We start from the raw sequence: 23,181 nt of genomic DNA, 5'->3' as shown, positions 1-23,181 counted from the left end.
TAAGGTTAAATCCTTAGCATGTACTGTGCTGGTATACGGCACAAAAATTTGCCTTCTGTACCAGAGACTGACATTTTTATAAGGCTGATTCAATATATTTGTGTTGTGCCAATTTCATTATTCAAGAATTTGGCCCTGGCATACATAAATTACACAGAGCTGTCAGAGTACAAATAACTTGATGCCACATTTATTTCTCCCTAGTTTTGTTCTGACATCATGGAAGAACTTGACACAGTGCTTCCACTGGCTCTGGCATGCAGAGACGATTCTCTTCAGGAAATTAGAGCAAACTTTGTAGAGGCCTGCTGCAAAGTAGCAACAGCTGTCCTGGAAAGGTTGGAGGAGAGAAGCAAAGAAGTTCCCTTCAAGGCTCCACTGCAAAACTTGTATGCTGTTCTCTCCACAGCAGTACATGTCTTTCAGCATTTTATGATGTATGATAATTTAATGAGAGAGACCAGCAAGAAGTGAGTCCTTTAAATATGTTTTAATTCAAATATAGATGATATGGAACTTTGATTCCATTTTAGTGGTATAATGTATAATCTATAATACTTGTAAATATACCCAAAATATTTCCTATACTTAAAGTACTATTTGCACTGTTTTTTAGGAAAGATCAGACATATTGATAACTTGAAGTAGTTATTACAAACATTGATTTTTACCTTCAAGGTCTGAATTGGCAAGGCAATGCAAATTCTTTACTTCTGAACCTTGAGCAAATACTCCTATACAGTCTACACTATATTATGGTATGGATGAATGGAGGACTTCCATTTCATTTTTGTCTGCAGCAACAGCTTAATTTTCATAAAAACAATGTTAAAAAATTTAATGTTTGACAACATGAAGATATGTTCCTCCTGCACGTTGGTGTCATGAAGATTGTGCTAAGCACCATGAGCATATGTATCCAATAAACTTTTACAAGAGGGTAATTATCAATGAGTCTTAGATAGATGCTAAATAAAATTAGAGATAGGTCAAAGAAGGGGTGTTGGGATCCAGAGTAGGATTGGGTAAGGGTTCAGGTTAGAGGTTGAATCAGAGCTAATGCTTGGACCTGATGGCCCTGAAACTATGTATGTGGTTCTTAGAAGATTTTGGCTCAGAACAGTAGGAATCTCTTGATCTGCGCATCCTGTGTGATTCTGGTCATGTCTGAATTGGAACTGAGCTCCTTGTGGATTTGAGTATGACCTAGAGTCAAAATAAGGTGCTAGTTCAAATCTGAATGCATACCCAAGCAGAAACTTAAAGGGGTTTGGATTTAAGGTTCCAGTTTTGACCATCTCTAGTAAAATATTATGATTTTGATTTCTAATTAAAAATATCTTGTATGCGATGATTCACATCTGAATTTAAAAACAGAGCCCCGATTCTCAGCTCCTATTATCTCCCTGTTGCTCTGCCTGAATGGGGCAAAGGGGATATAAGCTGGAGCTACTGACCAGTTGAGGATTCCTGTGGTGAAAAAGAGAATTGATGGAACTGGTTCCCAGGCCAGTCTCCCCTCCACACATCCTTCCATGGGAGCATGTTGAGCATGGCACTGAGCTCCCCTCGGGCAGGTGTAAGCAGAGCACTGCGGGACCATACCCAGTTGTTGTAACTTAGTGTAGTTTAGGGTTGGGGCCAGGGCAGCATCAGAATCAGAGAACCATTATTGGATCCCTAACGCTTTCCCCTCTCTTGCAATGAGTGTATCTTGGTGAATGACAGAATCTACTCCCAAATATTGCCCAAATCATTCTATTTGTGTGCATTTCAAAACTGTTTATGATCATTCATATCTGCAGAGTTACACTTTTTATTTTACTAAAAAGAGTAAGTCTAGGGGACTCATGTTTATATGCTAGCTTTATAAAAGTTACTGCTGAAAAGTGCATAGTGTCTTCCAACAACATTGACAATTGAATGACAAAATAATATTCTGATTTGTAATAATAGGGAAGAATACTTTCACTTCTGAATGATGTATTGATAATGCAGTTTGTCTGAAGCAGAAATACGTATTTGTAGAACAGCAGATGTACATTTTCAAAGAGTTTGCAAAACAAAGACCAGATTTTTTGAAAGTGAACGTGGGCTCTGACTTCAGGCCCAAGAGGAAATGAATGATTGATAAGTAATAATCCAAACCATTTGTAGTACTGTGGATTGTTACCTCCTACTGCACAGGCCTTAAATCTTTGCCTCTTTGATCATTCCCTCTGAACAGGCCCCTGTTCCTAGTGCCTGTCCAGGGATATCAGGAATTCATCAACGTTCTCCAGTTTCAAGTTACCAACTACTGCGTCAGAGTTTGTGCTACAAGTATTTTACAGGATGCTGAGAGCCACCACTGGGATGACTACAAAGCTTTTTATGAGGTGTGAGGTTAAGTTTACTATCCCCTCCTTTTACATAAATGTGTTTTACTGCTTATCTGCTCTCTGACTAATTAGAAACATAAGATCTGTTCTACTTGTGCACAGAGGCTGTTGGGATATGTTTTTAAAATAGCTCTGTTACTGTATGTAAATATCTTAGCAATGATCTAGTAAAATATAGTTAAAAGACTTAAGATTAATCAGTCACTTAATTAAATAAGGGTTCTCATGCCATTTGCCTAGTAAAATACTGTTCCTTAGGATTGGCTGAAAATAGATAGTTTACCTGTATGGGGAAAGGAGAGAAGATTAATATATTGACGCCTATACAGTATAAGACTCAAAGAAATAACAATACCAGAATAATGTAAATCTTTTCTCGCAGAAATACTCCCTATGATGATTGTAAGAATTGATTTTTTTCTTTCCCTGCCAATATATGTGCATATGATAAGTATTTTTCTTATTTAATATATTTCTCCTTTGTCATTCTTTCTCATTTTGCTCCCCTACTGTGGGTTTGGTAAGTGGCTCAGATAGCACAAGTGACCAGTATCCCTGTCCACAGAATCCAGCCATATGTTTCTAACCTGCATTTGTGATATTGTCTGAATTTGGGAATCCCAAGTCTACTCTTAAACTCTAGTTTAATTATTTCAGTGCAAGAAAATCAGGGGCCAATTAATAAAACATACAGTTGAATATATTGATTCTTTCCCACTTCCAGTGAACTATTCCATTGATTATAGACTACATATTGCTTAAAATCCCTTGAATGTGATTTCTGGGTCATGTAAAACATTTGTAATTTCATTATCAATAATAATTGGGATCTACAGCAACCATGGTCCTGTCCTTGCTTGTTACAATTGCCATATATGAGAACTAGGCTTCTGCGTATGACTCTACTGTCTCCCAGGCCTCCTGCAATGGAGCAGAATCTCCTTTGTATCTGATACTTACATTCTGGAAACTGTTAGGAAGAGCCATTGTGTTATACCTTCTCTTTCGATGGTGAGGATCTGGAGAGTCCAACTGATTAAATGTTACTTTCCGTGGCTGGTGCTATTAAAGGGTCTCTGTATCTCAGAGCAGAAGTAATAAAGAAACCCATTTTATTTTTCTTAAATATGGTCTGGATGGTTCAGGAAGTTGGCAGTAGTATGGAGCCCAGTACTTCTTGGTCACTGATTGGGATCTGGTGTGCACTGGTAACAGTCTCAACTTATCACATGACTGTGACCAGTTTTTGGTAGCCTCATTCCAGCAACTAGGAAACAGTTGTCCACTTCATAAAAACTACCATCATAATTGACAAAAATTGTTAGCAGTCTCAGCAAAGACAGCAAGGACTGACTGAATAATCCTCGCTCCTCTGGTCAGGATTGAGGCACATAGGAAGGTAGTTGAAGGAAGCTTGTATTGCTTCAATCTTCAGGACAATTTATCTGGCACTATTTGTAAGTCCTCAGTTAAAATTCACAAAGAGCAGAACCACTCTCTCCCACCAAACTAAGGGACAGAGTGTACTCTGCTTTATGGATGTATGCATCCAGGGCCGGCTCTAGGATTTTTGCCACCCAAAGCAAAAAATTTTTTGGACGCCCTCGCTTTTTTTTTGTGCCCTCCCCCCAGCTCCGCCCCAACTCCGCCCTTTCCCAACCCCTTCCCCAAATCCCCAGCCCCACCTCCTCCCCTGGGCGTGCTACATTTCCCTCCCCCATTGCTTCCTGCGGCTCCCCCCCCAACAACCCCCCTGCCCTAGCTCACCTCCGCTCCGCCTGCTCCCCTGAATATGCTGCTGCTCTGCTTCTCCCCCCTCCTTCTCAGGCGAGGGAGAGGCAGCGCGTTCAGGGGAGCAGGCGGAGCGGAGGTGAGCGAGGGTGGGGGTGGAGCGCAGGAAGTAAGAGCGGGGGGGGGTAGAGGAACCGATCCCCGCCCCAGCTCACTTCTGCTCCACCACTGCCACCTCCCCCGAGCGTGCTGCTGCTTGGCTTCTCCTCCCTGCCTCCCGCCCAGGCGCGGCAAGCCTGGGAGGGATGGGGAGAAGCGGAACGGTGGTGACGCACTCAGGTGAGCAGGCAGAGGCAGAGCAAAGGTGAGCTGGGGTGGTGGGGGCACATTTCTAGGGGTGCCATGGCTGGCACCTCCTTGTTTTGCTGGTGCCTAGAACCAGCCCTGTATGCATCAGAAGGGAAGTGTATAAGGAAGGAACCTTCCCCCTCCCCACTGTTATGCAGCCTGTGTAAGGGCCACGTAGAACACATTGGATATCCCAGGGGCTGTTCCCTTCCTATTCTAAGGGATGCATGTCATTCAAATTGTGGCAGGAGGAGTGAGGCTTTGCCCCGCCTCTTTTCCCACTGCCGACCCCACCCGCCACGTGCTGACAAGCAGAACTGGCTGGCCCCTCTTTTTCAAAATAATAAACTGCACACCACAAAAGAAAATGGGACTATATGCAGATAAAGGCATTCTCAACATGAGTAACGTTGTCAGAATGTGGTGCACTGTGATTACATGGAGTGACATTTTCTATAGACTTATTATTATTTTTACAATGGTAACCTCCAAAGACCCCAACTAAACTTGGGAGTCCATGGCTATTTATACTCTTTAAAATAAAGTGATATTGCTTTTCTACGCAGTGAAGGTAAAAATAGCTCAATTTACAAATGTTTTTGCATCGGGACACCTAACTTCATTCTCTCTTCACACACTCTCCTTATACCTCTCTGCTAATTCAACTGATTTTGAAAACAGTGGCGGGTATGATCAAGAGAAAAGCAGACAGTCCCATCTTAACTGTAGGCTAAGAGCTCTATTCTATTCATATGGACATATAGCTTGTAAAAGTTCAGTAATAATTTTACAAGGTATGGATCAATATGTGCCTATGTATATGAGATCTGAATGGAACCCTAAGTACATTTTTACCATAAAGCATTTACATTCTAAAATGTCAGGGTGTGAACCTCTTAGGGTGCAGCATCTTACTGACGGAGTACATTGAAAACCCACTGTATCACCAGGCCAGCTCTCCACATTACATTTTAGAATCAAGCTTTTAGTGTAGCAGACATCTGCTGCAATTTTAGGAACTTATGTTTTCTAATAGTCAAAGAATAAAGAATTGTCTGTTCAAAGATAATATTGAGTGGCTTATGTAATAAAACCCAGCTGCTTGTTTCCTGATATATAATCTAAATAAAAGCTCACATCTGTTTACATTGTACAAAGTCTTCAAAAATAGCAGATGTTTACTAGTAGAATACTTTAGAAATGACAACAAACAGAAAAACAGGTCAGCAAAAGGGAATGGATCTCATATAAATCTTTAATCAAAACACTATTACTTCTGTTTTAGAGGCACAATGTTAGAAAAGATACATTATTAAATTTAGCACTTTAAGATTCTATATAGTGAACAACAATGTTATATAATAATAGGTATAATAGTATAAACTTATGTTCAGATAAGAGTTTGTAGGCTCCCAGAGAATTAACAAGACTCTCAGGCATTCAAATACTTAATAAAACATTATAAATGCTGTACCACATAGAAAATTCATTTAGAAAGTCTTATTTCTTATTGTGAGACTGATTTTAATTTGATGCTAGAAGACCTAAAAACTTATCAAAAAGGTATTAGTCTCCATTAGGAATGGAAGCTAATTATTGTGCTTAATGTGCTTATTCTGTGAATGCAAGAGTTATAGTTGTAGAAATAAAGAGAATATTTCATAGAAACTGGAAGGGACCTCAAGAGGTCATCTAGTTCAGTCCCCTGCACTCATGGCAGGACTAGGTATTATCTAGACCATCCCTGACAGGTGTTTGTCTAACCGGCTCTTAAAAATCTCCTATGATGGAGATTCCACAACCTTCCAAGGCAATTTATTCCAGTACTTAACCACCCTGACAGTTAGGAATTTTTTCCTAATGTCCAACCTAAACCTCCCATGCTGAAATTTAAGACCATTGCTTCTTGTCGTATCCTTAGAGGTTAAGAAGAACAATTTTTCTTCCTCTTCCTTGTAACAACCTATTATGTACTTAAAAACTGTTATCATGTCCCCTCTCAGTCTTCTCTTTTCCAGACAAAACAAACACAGTTTTTTCAATCTTCCCCCATAGGTCATGTTTTCTAGACCTTTATTAATTTTTGTTGCTCTTCTCTGGACTTTCTCCAGTTTGTCCGCACCTTTCCTGAAATGTGGCACTCAGAACTGGACACAATACTCCAGTTGAGGCATAATCAGCGTGGAGTAGAGTGGAAGAGTTACTTCATGTGTCTTGCTTACAACACTCCTGCTAATACATCCCAGAATGATGTTCGCTTTTTTTGCAACAGTGTTACCCTGTTGATTCATATTTAGCTTGTGGTCCACTGTGTAGAAATATTTGCACATTTGATCACCTTCTCCTGGAAGAAATATACAATAGTGAATCTCATAATTAGGAGACCATAAGGTATCAAAACACACAGTTATAAACAATGTATGAACAATTTGAGCTAGTACTTGTCTAGGAAGCATTCTACGCAAAGATCTCCATGGGTAAAGTTCTACTCTTTTATGATTTTTTTTCAGTATACTCAATGGATAATATTTGAAGTTTATTTTATGTAAGAAAACCAGGAAATGACATAAAAAAATCTGACAGTGGTTATTATGGATATCTATGGAAATAGACATACTTAAGTAATTTAAATACTTTGGTTCTTGTTTAAGAAGAGGTAGCCAATATATTAAACTAATCTGGTTAGTTTAGTGATTGCAAAATACTGTATGTAGTTTTAAAGTAAAATTAAAACAATAGGTCAGAAGTAGGCTAATTAAGGATATAGTAGGTCAAATGTTTGTGGTTTGGCTTTGTGGTAGAGTATTGGTTTAGTAACTGAAATGAAACATGTGTTTCTTTGTCAATAAAGATGTTTTACATCTTGTCAAGAATCTTTTTTGGTCATTTACTGTCTCAAACTCTTCAGCTATTTCCTCTCAGCCTGAACTAATTAGATTCACAGGAACCAAGCTGACATTTTGGAAGATGTGTTTCTATTGTTTAATGTGTTGTGGTTTTGCCAGGGGGAAAGATGCTCATTCTCTGTCCAGATGTGGCATTATTTCTGCTGTGCTCTCCAACATGATCTGTGGACTATTCTACCCCCCAAGTTAGCCCAGGAGATTCTAAAAGAAGTGCTGGAGAAATCTTTGGCTGTGCTAGCCTGCAGATATTCTCAGGCCCATCCCAGTTACAAGAGAACTCCACAGATAAGGTAATGCATTTTTGATTAACAGGTGTTTTTTTGTGAATAAAATGCATGTGTTCTCAGGATATGATGTGTTGTTTTGTTGTAATTCACCTGAATTTAAAAATACGTGAATATAAAAATAAATTCATAAATTTATATAATTCCTATGAGGATTATTTTAATAAAATGCATCTGGGATATTTAAGTATATGCTAGGCTCCATGTAATGTGATCATGCAGTATATGATTGGGATTGCATAACTCCCTCTTTTGTAAAACTGCCACATAAATGGCCAGAGTGCATGAGGCTTGATGTAAAAGGGTCCAAGCAGTGGCTGAGCAGACAAAAAGAAATGCAGACAGCAGGAGTAGCTTTGGGTGAGGGTCAAGGGATTGAACCATGAATTAAAAGCCCTGCTCTTCTGGCAGCTCCAGGACAGGCAAGTGCTCCAGGTGAAGACTGTCCTATGAGGTTCCTAAACTTTGCTGGAGCAAGGGCTTTGTCAAGAAGCAATAAAAAGGCAGGCAGCTCTTGCGGCAAACTTGTCCTAATACCTTATTCCTTCCTTTCCATTCTCCTGTTTGGTTACAGCAATCAGTAAAGTGAACTGCTTCTCTTGCCCTGTTCTTTACTGAAACATGTCAGGGTCCATGGTGATCATGGTGGCCATGAGATTTAAATTAATCTCAAGAGAATCAATCATCTGCATGGACATTGAATCCACCTGGGACAATATACTCACATAACTCCTGCTGAAGGCTGTAAATGTAGATGTGCAACAGAGATTGAGATGTAAAATTTGCTCATGATACTGAAGATTTCTAAAGTGTCTGTCATCCAAGAATTTCATAAAGTACTTTGCAAACATCAGTGAATTAAGTCTTACAACATCCATGTGAGTTACAGAAGTATTGTAAACCCACATTACAGATGGGGAGACTGAGGCACAGAGGGGCGAAGTGACTTGTTCAAGGTTTCACAGTCTATGTAAGAGCTGGGAATAAACCACAGATTTCCTAGCTCTTGTTTATGCTTTAATCCTGTACTAAATTCTCTGTGATAAGGTCACTTTATATTCTTAAATATAATTAGCATATACTCCTAGACAGTATTTCTGCATGCTCAAGTGTTAGTATATAGGCCTGTTTGTTAGTTTGAGATAGAATTTTAGGTTTGCTTTTTGATACTCTTATATCCTTTTTAATATGTGTGAACAAAGAACAAAGACACTGTGTGTTGCTTCTGCCCAGCCAGATGGGTTTTGTTAGTATAATGAGAAAAGATAAGGGATAAAGTTAAATGTGTTACTGGGTATTATGGGAGTTTATCATATAAGCATATACTGGAAGGCTGCCTGGCTCCTCTCTCAAGCCAAGGTCAAGCAACCATTTAGGAGGGGCAATGGGATTGTGGGAGTGGGGGTCATAAGAAACACAAAAGGTCAAAGAAAGGCCTGGCCTTGGCCAGAACACATTCCTTACCCTTTCCATGGGATACAAAAGAGGTGGCATCCAGACCCCAGACTCATGACCCTCCAAAATGGAACATGACCATAAATTATAAAGCGTCGGATCAGGGGCGTTCACTACAGGTATATTTGGGCCTGGTAAGAAGGAAGAGGTGGGAATAGGAAACGGTGACACGGGTAAAGGCTCTGCGGCATCAGAGCTATGGATATACTTGCTTGAAATATACTTGCTGGAAACTAACCCCAATAAACATTGCATTGCCTGCACTTCTGACTTTCGGTCTTCTGCTTTCTGTCTGCATGACAAGAACCGTGGGTGGCGTAGGGGGAGGAAGGGCAAAAAAGAAGCCCCTAATATCAGGTACTACATCTTGTGGGTTTAGCCAACACAGAATATGATAGTTACTGTATCTCCTGACATGAAAACACTTTTCCTGATAATTTTCTTGCAAAATTTCCTATAATTTGCAGGATTTAAAAGTCCTGCTACAGTGCCTGATGCATCTGGTATTTTTCAGCTTTGCATGAAGCTGATTTAAGTTACTGGACAAGAAGAAACTTTTTGTTTACTTTAATAAACAGGGCACTCCATTTATAAACTTCTATTCCATTCATTAAAATGGTAATTCTTGGCTTTGTCTCTAAGTGAATTATCCAGTCATACAATAAAAAACATATTTTTCTTTGAATATAGTTAGTTACCTGCTGGAGGATTCTCTGCACCTTGAAGTCTTTAAACCATGATTTGAGGACTTCAGTAGCTCAGACGTAGGTCAGGGGCTTGTTACAGGAGAGGGTGGGTGAGATTCTGTGGCCTGCGTTGTGCAGGAGGTCAGACTAGACGATCATAATGGTCCCTTCTGACCTTAAAGTTTATGATTCTATATATTCATACTATGACGTATTGCATAAGTGTACTTTATAAGGCTGTATTTTAACTGGGAACTTCTAGTGACATTATAAACCCATGAGACTAAGATAGAGAGCTTTTTGTGAACTTTGGGCCCGATTTTCAAAGGTATTTAGATGCCTAAAGATTCAGATAGGAACTTAGTAGGACTGGGAGTTAGGCTTTATGGAAATTCCACTAGGTGCCTTTCTGCATCCCTAGGTGCCTTAGTATCTTTGAAAATCTTGCCCTTTGTGTTATGCATTTGTTTGACTACATTCTTACTTCAGCATATCTATTATTTTATATTGATTTTTTTTTTTAATTAGATCAAGGTTCTGTGGCCTTGTGCCAGGCATTGTCTAGCTGGTTACTAGTTGAAAACTGTTCTCTGTCATATCACCTTGCCTCAGTCAGTTGGGAACCTATAAAGGTTCACAGACTGAAAATCAGTTCACCGTCTGCTAGTCAGTCTTTCCAGTTGGACTTGAATGCAGTGCGTGCACTGCAATTCCATCCTGTAATATTATTTAAACTAAGTTGCTATTCTCCAGTAAAATTTAAACCCAACGTTTTTCCCTTTTACAATTCACACAAGCAGGAGGGAAGAGCCATGATTTGACAGTCTCCTGCTGGCTAGTGTGTGTGACTGTGTGCTGTTCTATTACCACCAGTTCTGTGGCCGAGCTGCATTTTCTCTGCCTGCTGGAGTCAGAGTTAGTACAGTGCCCACCCATGTGAGAAAGGAAATTAGGGCTGGGAAACTACTGAGTCCCACACCTTTCCTCCTATTCCCTGTAGGTTGGTGGGGAAGGTACACAAGGTTCTGCTTCTTTGAATTCCCTACAGGCCTTGCTTCCCACACTTGTCTACCTCCTTCCTTTGCTACATGTCTCCTGCAGCAGCATTGTCTTACTTGTGACAGAAATTGTTTTGCAGTTATTATATAGCATCTGGTGGCAGAGGTTGGTCATATCAGACCTGCAGAATATCTGCTTCCTGTACAATGTAAAGGAATTGGTAATAGGGTGTTTATACTGGGGAGAGAGGGCGGGGCAGTGTCAGAAAGAAACTGGAAAGTGACAGTGAGGAGTTTAGGGGGCTAGAAAGTGACAAGGGAGGAGTAGCAGGTAACTGGTGACTCTGGCAGTGAGAAGGGGGTTCTGGGGTAGGGGGCAGAGGGCTGGATGTTAATAGGGAAGATGCTGGGGGGTAGCAGGAGCAAGGACTGAAGAGCCAGAGATATGGCTCTATCTTCACATGCTGTGTCAACTATTGTTTATTAAGAGAACCGAATAAAATGTTTTTTCTGACCAGAAATTGATTGATTATGTATTAGTTTGTAGTGTGTATTACTTACAGAGAGCTTGTAGGTCATTTAACAATTCCAGCCATTTCAAATAAGGAGTTTGTATTTTCTGTATTGTAGGAAAGTGCATTGATAACTCAGATGAGATTTCACCATCAGACTACTTCCATGGCTGACATTTTCACCCTTTCTTCCCAACAGAATTGATATCACAGCGATTTTAATATCTACTGAAAATATGCTGTGGTCAGCTTGCTGCTCAGTGCAGGAACTTTTGAATCCACATAAAGACAAAGATGCCAAGATCTATAAAATACACAACCACTGCAACAATCTATTCTCTGCACTTGCCATTTTAACCGCACCTTTGAAGAATCTGTATGAGTAAGTATGAGGGCAATGTTTTAATACAAGGTAAAATTAACCATATCACTTATTTAACTTGCAAGTAGAAGGGTAGATGGTCAATGAGACAATTTATTGGTTAAAATGTAAATGGAACCCAAACTCCGGACACAGTTTGAGAACCACTGCTCTAGATCCTTGATTGGTGTCTTGAATTAGGTCTGTATAGGCCTTATTCTAAGACCATTGAAGTCAATGAGATTTCTTTCCATCAACGGGATTTGAATCAAGCCCCCGGACATCATTCTTTTCCATAGATTCATAAAAACTAGAACGTATTGTCCAGTTTGACAACAGAATGTGACTTAGTGATTCCTGCATTAAGTGCAAATTTCTTGTTGAGCTAGAGAATATCTTTTTAAAAACATATCTTTTCTTGATTTAAAGGCTTCAGTGATGAAGAATCCACTGTATTCCTTGCAAGTTAGTCACTCTCACTGTTACAAACTTGCACCTTATTTCCAAACAGAATTTTTCTAACTTCAGCTTCCAGACATTGTATCTTCTCAAGTCTTTGTCTGCTAAGAGTCCTCCACTCTTAGAAATATTTTCCCCATACTTCTGGAATTACTGGACTTCTTGAAATAATTCACTGAACTAATTCTCTGATTACTTGACACATAGGAAGCCGATGAAGTGAGCTGTAGCTCACGAAAGCTCATGCTCAAATAAATTGATTAGTCTCTAAGGTGCCACAAGTACTCCTTTTCTTGATGTGTTTCAGTAAGTCTCAAATATATTTGTAAAGAACTAGTGTATGCAAAGCTTAATCTCAGGAGAATATATTTTTAGAAGTCACAATTGCAACTAAAACAGGACTTGGCCTACACTGATGTTACATGTGAGTTATCTCATTGCCTTCAGTGGGGCCAGGATTTCATCCAGATTGTTTTGTGTAAGAGCCAGATATTAAAGTGAGACCCCAAATTATGAAGAAAAAAAATAGCTGAAAGCCTGTGAGACTAGTCTTCATTTTATTACATCAGGAGACAACTATGGGAAAAAATAGGAGGAGGGAGTCCTGATCTCTGTCTGTGTATGTCGGGTCTTCTAACTAGAGTGGTTCTTTTATCACTTGTGAGGTTGTTGTAACATCTTAGCCCTGGTCTACACTACGAGTTTAGGTCGAATTTAGCAGAGTTAGATCAATTTAACCCTGCACCCGTCCACACGACGAAACCATTTTTGTCGACTTAAAGGGCTCTCAAAATCAATTTCTGTACTCCTCCCTGACGAGAGGATTAGCGCTGAAATCAACATCGCTGGGTCGAATTTCGGGTAGTGTGGACACAATTCGACGGTATTGGCCTCCAGGAGCTATCCCAGAGTGCTCCATTGTGACCTCTCTGGAGAGCACCTTCAACTCAGATGCACTGGCCAGGTAGACAGGAAAAGCCCCGGGAACTTTTGAATTTCATTTCCTGTTTGGCCAGCGTGGCAAGCTCTTCAGCACAGGTGACCATGCAGAGCTCTTCAGCACAGGTGACCATGCAGTCCCAGAATCGCAAAAGAGTTCCAGCATGGACTGAACGGGAGGTACTGGATCTGATCACTGTATGGGGAGACGAATCCATGCTATCAGAACTCCTTTCCAAAAGACAAAATACCAATATATTTGAAAAAATCTCCAAGGGCATGATGAACAGAGGCTATAACAGGGACCCGCAGCAGTGCCACTTGAAAATTAAGGAGCTCAGGCAAGCCTACTAAAGAAGCAGAGAGGCAAACGGCCGCTCCAGGTCAGAGCCCCAGACATGCTGCTTCTATGATAAGCTGCATGCAATTCTACAGGGTGCCCCTACCACTACGCCACCCCTGTCCGTCAACACCTGCAAGGGGGGAGTCTCACACAACAGGGATCAGGATTTTGGGGATGAGGAAGAGGAGGAGGAGGATAGTGCACGACAGGCAAGCGGAGAAACCATTCTCCCCAACAGCCAGGAACTGTTTATCACCCTGGAGCCAATATCCTCCCAGCCCTCCCAAGGCAGCTCCCGGACCATGAAGTCGGAGAAGGCACCTCTGGTGAGTGTACCTTTGTAAATATAATACATGGTTTAAAAGCAAGCATGTTTAATGATTAATTTGCCCTGAAGACTTGGGATGCATTTGTGGCCAGTACAGCTACTGGAAAAGTCCGTTAACGTGTCTGGGGGTGGAGCGGAAATCCTCCAGGGACATTATTAAGGGGACATTCAGAGGTGGCCATTCCTGCTGGGCTGTTTGCCTGTGGCTGAAAAGAAATCATCCCTGCTTTTAGCCAGGCGGTGGCGGGGGAGGGGATTTATGTTGAGCTGTTCATGTTTGGCTGGCAGGGATCTTCCCTGATACTAGTCATGCGGTGGGTGGGGAGGGTGAAGTGATCATCCCAGAGAATTGGGGGGCGTTATTTGGGATTGTGCTGCACATTAACCCAAAAACCGCAGCCCCTCCTTTGAAATGGCCAACCCAACGGGTGCTTGGTATGGGAAAGGAGGGTGCTGCTGTTTGAAACCATTCCCACATGTTATGAAGGTTGAAGAAGCCGAGAGACTGTGGCTTACCATGGTTGCCCGCAAGCCAAATTCTGTTGCCTGGCCCTGCATGTGTGATCTCTCACACCAAACTGGCAGGGCCTCAATATAAGAGGCAAAATACGACCTTGTACCGAAAGCACATGTGCTATGTAATGTTAACAGTTTGGTTCACCATGAAGGAGTCTACCCATTGTCCTCTAAAATGTGTCTTTTTAAATACTTCCTCCTGCAGCTGCAAATGTTTCAACACTCCCCCAACCATCTCCGTCCCAGAGGCTAGTGCAGATAAGAAGGTGAAAAAAACGCACTCACGATGAAATGTTCTCTGAGTTCATGCAGTCCTCCTGCACTGAAAGAGCTCAGCAGAATGCGTGGAGGCAAACAATGGCAGAGTCCAGGAAAGCAGAAAATGAATGCGAGGACAGGAGGGACGGCATTCAATAAGTTTTAAAGTGCAGTGTGCCCTTGCCCTTCCCTCCTCCCCTCATCCACCACCCCACCCGGTGCTTCCTTCCTCCCCCATCCCTCCCGGGCTACCTTGGCAGTTATCCCCCTATTTGTGTGATGAATTAATAAAGAATGCATGAATTTGAAACAACAATGACTTTATTGCCTCTGCAAGTGGTGATCGAAGGGGGGAGGGCAGTTGGCTTACAGGGAAGTAGAGTGAACCAAGGGGGCAGGTTTTCATCAAGAAGAAACAAACAGACCTGTCACACCGTAGCCTTGTCAGCCATGAAACTGGTTTTCAAAGCTTCTCTGGTGTGCAGCACGCCCTGCTGTGCTCTTCTAACAGCCCTGGTGTCTGGCTGCACGTAATCAGCGGCCAGGCAATTTGCCTCAACCTCCCACCTTGCCATAAATGTCTTCCCCCTTACTCTCACAGATATTGTGGAGCACACAGCCAGCAGCGATAACAATGGGAATATTGGTTTCGCTGAGGTCTAACGGAGTCAGTAAACTGTGCCAGCGTGCTTTTAAATGTACAAATGCACATTCTACCACCATTCTGCACTTGCTCAGCCTATAGTTGAACAGCTCTTGACTACTGTCCAGGGTGCCTGTGTATGGCTTCATGAGCCATGGTATTAATGGGTAGGCTGGATCCCCAAGGAAAACTATAGGCATTTCAACATCCCCAACGGTTATTTTCTGGTCTGGGAAGTAAGTCCCTTCCTGCAGCTGTTCAAACAGACCAGAGTTCCTGAAGATGCAAGCGTCATGTACCTTTTCCGGCCATCCCACGTTGATGTCGGTGAAACGTCCCTTGTGATCCACCAGTTCTTGCAGCACCATTGAAAAGTACCCCTTGCGGTTTACATACTGGCTGCCAAGGTGGTCCGGTTCCAAGATAGGGATATGCGTTTCGTCTATCGCCCCACCACAGTTAGGGGATCCCATTGCAGCAAAGCAATCCACTCTGACCTGCACATTTCCCAGAGTCACTACCCTTGATAGCAGCAGCTCAGTGTTTGTGTCGGCTACTTGGATGACAGCAGCTCCCACAATAGATTTGCCCACTCCAAATTGATTCACGACTGACTGGTAGCTGTCTGGCATTGCAAGCTTCCAGAGGCTATCACCACTCACTTGTGAACTGTGAGGGCTGCCCTCTTCTTGGTTTTCTTGTGCTTCAGGGCAGGGGAAAGCAAGTCACAGAGTTCCATGAAAGTGCCCTTATGCATGTGAAAGTTTCACAGCCACTGGGAATCATCCCAGACCTGCAACACTGTGCGGTCCCACCAGTCTGTGCTTGTTTCCCGGTCCCACAATCGGTGTTCCATGGCATGAGCCTGCCCCATTGCCACCAGAATGTCCAAATTGCCGGGGCCCATATTTTGAGAGAAGTCTGTGTCCATGTCCTCATCACTCTCATAACCGTGCTGCCATTGCCTCCTCGCCTGCTCTTGCAGGTTCTAGTTCTGCACATACTTCAGGACAATGCGTGAGCTGTTTACAATGCTCATAACTGCCACGGTGATCTGAGCAGGTTGTGCAGGAGTGCAGAGTTACAGCGGAAGCGGTGGCTGACGATGGATGCCACGAGAATAGATATTTATAGAGAATGACAAGAGGACTGGGAGGTGGATTCATGAGAGCCGGCGAGCAGAGTTGCAGCGGAAGCAGTGGAGGACGACGATTAGCGTCGCGCACGTTTCCCCAGGAAGAACACACGTACCCGGGAGCCCATGACAGACAACATGGAGAAATTCGCTATTGAGACATTAGCAGCAGAGCAGAGTTGCAGCAGAAGCGGTGGATGGCAAAGGTTAGCAGTCCTACTGCACCGTCTGCTGAAAGCAGTATGTTGTCCGCACGGAAAAAAGGTGCAAAATGATTGTCTGCCATTGTTTTCACGGAGGGAGGGGTGACTGACGACATGTACCCAAAACCACCCGCAACAATGTTTTTGCCCCATCGTGCGTTGGGAGCTTAACCCAGAATTCCAATGGGTGGCGGAGACTGCAGGAACTGTGGGATAGCTGTCCGTAAGTCCACAGTCCATAAGCTCCATAAGTTGATGCTAGCCACGGTAGTGAGGACACACTCCGCCAACTTAATGCGCTTAGTGTGGACATACGCAATCGAATGTATAAAATCGATTTATAAAAATTGACTTACTATAGTATCGACCTAATTTCGTAGTGTAGACATCCTCTAAGTGTTGTGTCCTCAAAAGCAGAATGTAGTCTGTCCCTTTTAGCTGCTGTATGCCGTTGTGCTAATCCCTATTGTTTACAGATCTCCCTTGCATCCTGAGTTACAAAGAGTGATTTACTAATCTGAAAGATCAGAGAAGTCTAACAGAAAGGAGCAATAAAGAGGGAATGGGAAGGACTAGCTTGTATTTCGAATTTTACATATTGTGTTTCAAAATCACAAAGAAGTCCAATGTTTTAGGCATGTAATAAATCTCAGTGTAGTAAACTGATTTGCTTTAGATAAAAAACTCTCCATGTTTAGAGATAAAGGTGTCACAGATCCTTCCTGGCCAGTCACAAGGACTACTGTGTGGGATATCCCCAGGGTATTTCAAGCCCTTTGAGACTGAATGAAGTTCCCCAATCTTGGGGTCCCTAGGCATGCTGTCAGGGTGCAGACCTTCTATCTGGCACCCCTGCACTCTGAGTGCAGGAACCTTAGCCACCAGACACTTAGCCCCTCTGATTGCAGTGCTGATCCTTTAGACTCCCCACTCCCAGAACTCCTCCCAAAGGACACACACTTTGTACAATATAACAATGTTATGCTCTTAACAAATAAAGCATAAGAGAATATAGATTATATAAAACATCCTAAACACAACGTCCCTCACTTTCTAGCTCACCCTTCCCCGTGAGTCCTTGGGGGACCATCTGGGTCCAGGAAGGCAGGCAAGGTATATATCCCCTCCTCATGAAGGCTGATGCATGCTAGTTAGTCTCTCTCCCTCGTGGGGCCCTTATTTAGCATCTGGGACCTTGCTTTTTCCTGCCCCACACTTCCTGTCCCTGTCTTAATCTCATGCAAAATGGCTCCCCCCTTATCCATTCCCCCCCGCCATGTGAGTCCATTTATGGACTCCTGCTAGGGTCACCTGCTTCTTTTGTTCTGCCTTTTTGGTGATTTTCCATTACTTCCAAACCCCACCCCCCCCTTCAGACAAAAGGAGGAAGTGTCTTCTCTCAGGTAGAGCATACCTATTGTCCTAAGGTGTTTTACTTTGAATACACAATCATTGAGTGCCAATCACGCACCATTGTCTCTCCCAGGTCATGACACAACCCTGCTAATTTGTGATGGATCCACATATTTATACATTTTCAATGACACAATCATTTCATGATACAATTTCATAAAATCATCCAAAATTCAGAAGTAGTACAGATAGAACTCTCACTTCATCACAGATGGGTCATCTAATATGAAAATCAGGCCCTTTGCAAATCACAAAGCTCACAGATTTCATGTGTTGGCCATGTTGAAAATATCAAATTTCATTGGTTGTCACAGATTTATAGAAAAATGTTAAAACTGAAATTATATATGTAGCAAATGATCATAAACAATTATATTTTTGTGAAGGCTAAAGAAGGTGATTTGCTGAACCATGCATTCTTAGATCTTTATTCGTAAAACTAGATGAGATCTCAGATCTGGATAGTTTTCTATATTGTGTTGCACTACAGCTAGTGTACTCTCAATAAACCTAATTACAGTCAAGATTACATAAAAAGTAAACATGATGAGTTTGTTTATTAAATTCCCTGAGTGTGTTTGTCAATGAAGTGTACATATTTTACAAGATGAAAAAAAAAAGTTTTGCCATTAACAAAATTAGAGATTATGCATAATTTGAAATAAAATAATATTGATCTCACATCAATTTTCCTTATTGTCATGGCTGTATAATGAAAATGTCCATATGTTAGGTATTTTCTAATTCATTCTCCAAAAAACTTGGATAAAATTAATTGTAAGTGAAGCAATAGATAGAAAAAACAGACATGACTAATTTTTGCAAACCTAAATTGATTTTTGTGACTACAACATCGAACTCTCATAAGAGCAGGACACACAGTGGATCTCAGAAATGACTACTTCTGTGTTTCTATCAGAAAATCTCTGAGAAAATGCCTCTGCATTGCTCTTTTGGCAAATGTCTGTTGTGGCATGAAATATGGTCTGCAGTAGTTTGCAAAATGCTTATCACTTGTAACCTATTTGCTAAGGAAGGAAACATTTCAATTGGTCTAATACTTGTCCAAGGTTTTTGTGCAAAGAAGATGAAAACAAAGTACATATCCAACATCCAATGTGCTCTAAAATATTAATTGCTAAGACCAGACATATTAATTCCACCCTCTGACAATATATAAACCTTTTGAATTCTTAGTTCCAGCTGTGGTTCCCTACTTCTAAATCCTCCATCTTGTCCCACAGGCAACTAGAACATCAGCTTGTTGCAGACATAGTTTACAGCCTTCAGAAATCAATGTTAATATTGATTTTAAAAGGGCAATTAATAAAGCTTTTCATTTTAAATTAATTGGAATCCAGTAACAAAGAAATACACAATAAATCTGTAAAGTATTGGTGTTGAATTGTTGGGAAATAGAGGGAGAATGATTATCCCATACACTAACCTGGTTCCCATTCCACCAAATGAAAAGTAATCACTTTTATATGACACTATAATTGAAAATCTAGCTATAGACATCAGATAACAAAAATATACTGGGAATTCAAAAAGGAAGCTCTTTTTGCAGATGACCTGGTGATTTATCTGAGCAATCCTCAGAAAACCACACATTTCTCATGCGAGCTACAGAAAAAATAAAGGCAGTGTTTAGATCCCCAAAACAATGTGTGTGAATCAGTGCCCCCACAGCTGTTATTTAAAAAACAAAAACAAAAAAACCCCCAAACAAACAAAAAACCAGAAAACTAAAAAAGAGATTTCTAGTTAGAGTGGACACCACCTGATTTTAAATACGTTTACTTTTAGTAAATATTAAGTTTTATTTTCGAATGAAATATACCACACCACTACAGAAAATATGAACACATTTAGTCAAATGGTATTGTCTCCTTTTTAAACTTTGAGATCATATCTATCACATTACAATGGTTATTTTCTACAACTATTAATCCATTTGAAATATTACCCATTTTTAGTCTCTTACAAAAAATCCTAAAAAAAACCAACACAAATCACTCTTTTCAAAAACATCACAAAAGTTTGTTCAATTTTCTTAAACAAACTTGAGAGAGAGGAGGTGTAGCTCTCCTTTACTGAAGGTGGTACATTTAAGGACAATACAAGAATGGCAACATTATGACTTTCACAATTACCAAGGCCCCAGTTTGTAACATAAAATTATTATTTAATTAAGCATCCTATTCTCTTGTACTAAGCAAGACTATATGCTGTTGCCAGACTTAATCTAAGCCTGATACCTCTCTCACCTTTCCACACATGGAAGGTTAGTTTAATCAGGGTATTATTGAAGGCAGAACATTGTCTTTGAGCCAGTTGTCCAATAGTTGGGTCGGATGAATTCCAAGCTGTCACTGGAAATAGCATCCTAAGAAATGTCATTTTCAGGAATTAAAGCTACTTAAGGTTGCGTCTTAGGTTGGTCAAGTATAACAAAAATACATGGTTGAGAAAGAAAATAATCCTGTATATATCTTCCGAAGAGTGAGTTTAGGGCAGATTCTCTCCTGTACTAGAGCTCTCTGATTGTTGGGTCCAGATCCAACTCCAACACCACTTAAAACTGTGGCAGGCAGATCTAACCTCTGGTTTAAGGTCTTTAATAGATCCTACACAAGTGGAGGATAGGTGGAACAGAGAAGAACTGTGCTATGGCCATTACATACTTCTGGCACACTCCCTATGCCAAGAGAGGTGGGGTGGCAGGCACAGGTCCCAGACCCAGTACATTTATGCCAACATCGAGTTTCCCCATTCCAGAGGAAGTCTCTGCTGGCGATTTGACAAACCTCTCAAAAGAAAAATTGGCACTGAATTATTAAAGCATTACTTACTAGATTCTCTTTTTATCTCTAACTGGCCACTACAGAAAAAAATTTAATGTTCACACAAAAAAAATTTCATGTCAGAATTTAACATGATCCTTTGGAAGTTTATTAGATGAAAATATTAAGTGTCTCCAGAAGCATGGAACAAAGATTTGGATATAGTGATTCAAGATCACCTGACAAAGGCTAAGTATACATTACATAAATCCTTGCTTGGTTATATCCATCATATAACCAAGTATAATACTTTATTGCTCACAGATTATATTTCACTTTTACAATCACTGGTAAGATTGTCAAAGATGCCAACAAAACTGCTGTACATGTCTTATTGTACCTAGGGCCATATTATATCCTTATGTATGGGAGTACCCTGTTTTTAATAATTTATTTGCTCAGGTTCACAAATTATGTTGGAATATGACTGGAAAAGCTACACCTTTTATCACATCTTTATATGTAGTCGACATAAACATCAGTATGACTGGTGATAGAGACAATGTGGACATGTACTTTTTTACTGATTGCAAAGAAGATAACATAGAGTTCCTGAATATCAGATGTAACCCAAGCTTGGAAATTTGGTGACTACTTAACTAATTATTAAATGTTAATAAATATTGCATATTGTCTACATTAAGGCAGTAGTACAGTAAATTCTGTGAGACATTATTCATGCATTCAATACAAAGTATAGAGACTAAAAGCATTATAAGCAGAGCTGATAGCACCACCTATTATTAAAGTTGCTCAACACTTCCCAGGATAAGATCTTCTATTCTGCTGCTTGTAACGTTGCAGAGCTTTAGCTGTTTGTCCTGAAATTTTGTATGCCAGATGTCTGTCTCGGCTTGAATTGTTCTGGGAAATATAAGCCAAAATGATTCAGCCATTTCCGAGAACAAGGCTAAGGGAATATACATTCTTTTGCTCATATTAAAGAAGTCTTCAAACCATTTATTTGAATGCTCTAGCACCCATATGCTTTGGAAGAAGGACTTGAAATTTGGCAGAGAGTGTTGTTTTTTTGGGGGGGCGGGGATATGTCCTTTGCCTTTTCTGTGAAAATCTGCTCAAATATATATGCCCAAGTTATGCTTTTGAAAATCATAGTTTGCACATATTCAATAGAGATTTCTTTGATTTTTAACAGCTGAAGTCTCCAAAGATTCCATCTTCACTGAGCATGTTCCACATCCTAACACTCTTACACATGACTAGATTACATATGCACCATTACCACAGAACACAAGCCTCCAGCACAAGGATACCAGGGCTCAGAAGGTGTCTCTACATAGCAAAGAAAAACCTTCCCTCAGGGTCCTAGAGCCCAGGCTCCAGCCTACTCTCAGAAGTCTATACTGCAATGATACAGACCTACAGCCCATGCCCCACGAGCCTGAGTCAGTTAGAACAGGTCAGCTGCGGGTGTCTATTTGCTGTGTAGACATTCCCAGAGGGACTTTCCCTGTAATTGCTGTGCCTAGATGCTCCAAGACAGAGTGGGGTGGGGCTGGTCTGAGCACCAGAACTAAGAACAGGGAGCCGGTCTTTCCTGTGCTCTCAATGGTCCCCTTGTTGGCACCCAGGCAGCATGGAGGAGGAAGGAGTCTGATTTGAATGCAGAGGACACAAATGCCAGACCAGGGAGACGGAAAGGAGTAGACTGGAACATGGAGTCTGGTGAGAATGGAGTTGGGGGAGTAAATGTAAGTGGGAACTGTAGAGGGAAGACTGGGAGCTGGGGGACACTAGGATTGGCTGGGCAAGGAGACTGGGAGATGGAGAGAGGTCTTCTGGAACTGGTTGAGCTAGAACACTGAGACTGGGAACCATGGGTATAGGAGATGGGGGATGGGAATCAGTGAGGTAAATCGAGGGGGATTGGGATCCGGTTGGCTGGGGGATAGAATGCTGAAATCAGATAATGAGCAAGTTGGAGAGGAAGAGTCTGGCAGGGCTGGATTTCCAATTAGGCACAGTAGGCATGTGCATAGGGGCGCTGGCATTCTAGGATCACCTAAAGTTAAAAATGGGTTAAAAGTTTCATTTTTTATGGAAAACAAGAAGGTCAGCTTGGCGGGGGAGGGCACTGAAGATGCCTAGGGGTACCTAAGGTGTAAATCCAGCCTTGGAGACTGGGACTGTCTGGAGAAGGAGACTGGGACTAGGAACTAAAGGGAGGAGAATGGGGACATGCGGGGAGGAGAGAGAGATCTGACAAGGAACTTGTGGGGACTGGCTATGGAACTGGGGAAGAGACTGATACTGCATCAGAAACCTGAAGAGGGAGACTGGGAGCCAGTTCGAGTGGCGGGGGAGGAGAGAGACAGATAGGCAAAGGAACTGGTAGGAAGATCTGTGACTGGCTGAGAAAGGAGACTGGGGCTGAATCTGGGGAGAGGGAGAAAATGGAGGTTCTGGGAAAACTGG

The 23,181-nt window shown here is 41.4% G+C and overlaps 1 protein-coding gene across 1 annotated transcript in view; it reads left to right on the top strand.

The window, feature by feature from the left end:
• KIAA0825 (KIAA0825 ortholog) overlaps positions 1-23,181 on the top strand; it is a 348,612-nt gene that overhangs the window by 90,444 nt on the left and 234,987 nt on the right. The window contains exons 7-10 of the mRNA XM_077817196.1: positions 205-470; positions 2,228-2,378; positions 7,466-7,656; positions 11,501-11,683. Coding sequence (XP_077673322.1) covers positions 205-470; positions 2,228-2,378; positions 7,466-7,656; positions 11,501-11,683 — 791 coding nt within the window. The remainder of the gene's footprint in view (positions 1-204; positions 471-2,227; positions 2,379-7,465; positions 7,657-11,500; positions 11,684-23,181) is intronic.

This window comes from Eretmochelys imbricata, chromosome 5 (genome assembly GCF_965152235.1).
Source record: "Eretmochelys imbricata isolate rEreImb1 chromosome 5, rEreImb1.hap1, whole genome shotgun sequence".
Lineage (NCBI taxonomy): Eukaryota > Metazoa > Chordata > Testudines > Cheloniidae > Eretmochelys > Eretmochelys imbricata.
The sequence above is the reverse complement of the archived record's forward strand: the minus strand, read 5'-3'. Positions and strand labels throughout refer to the sequence as shown.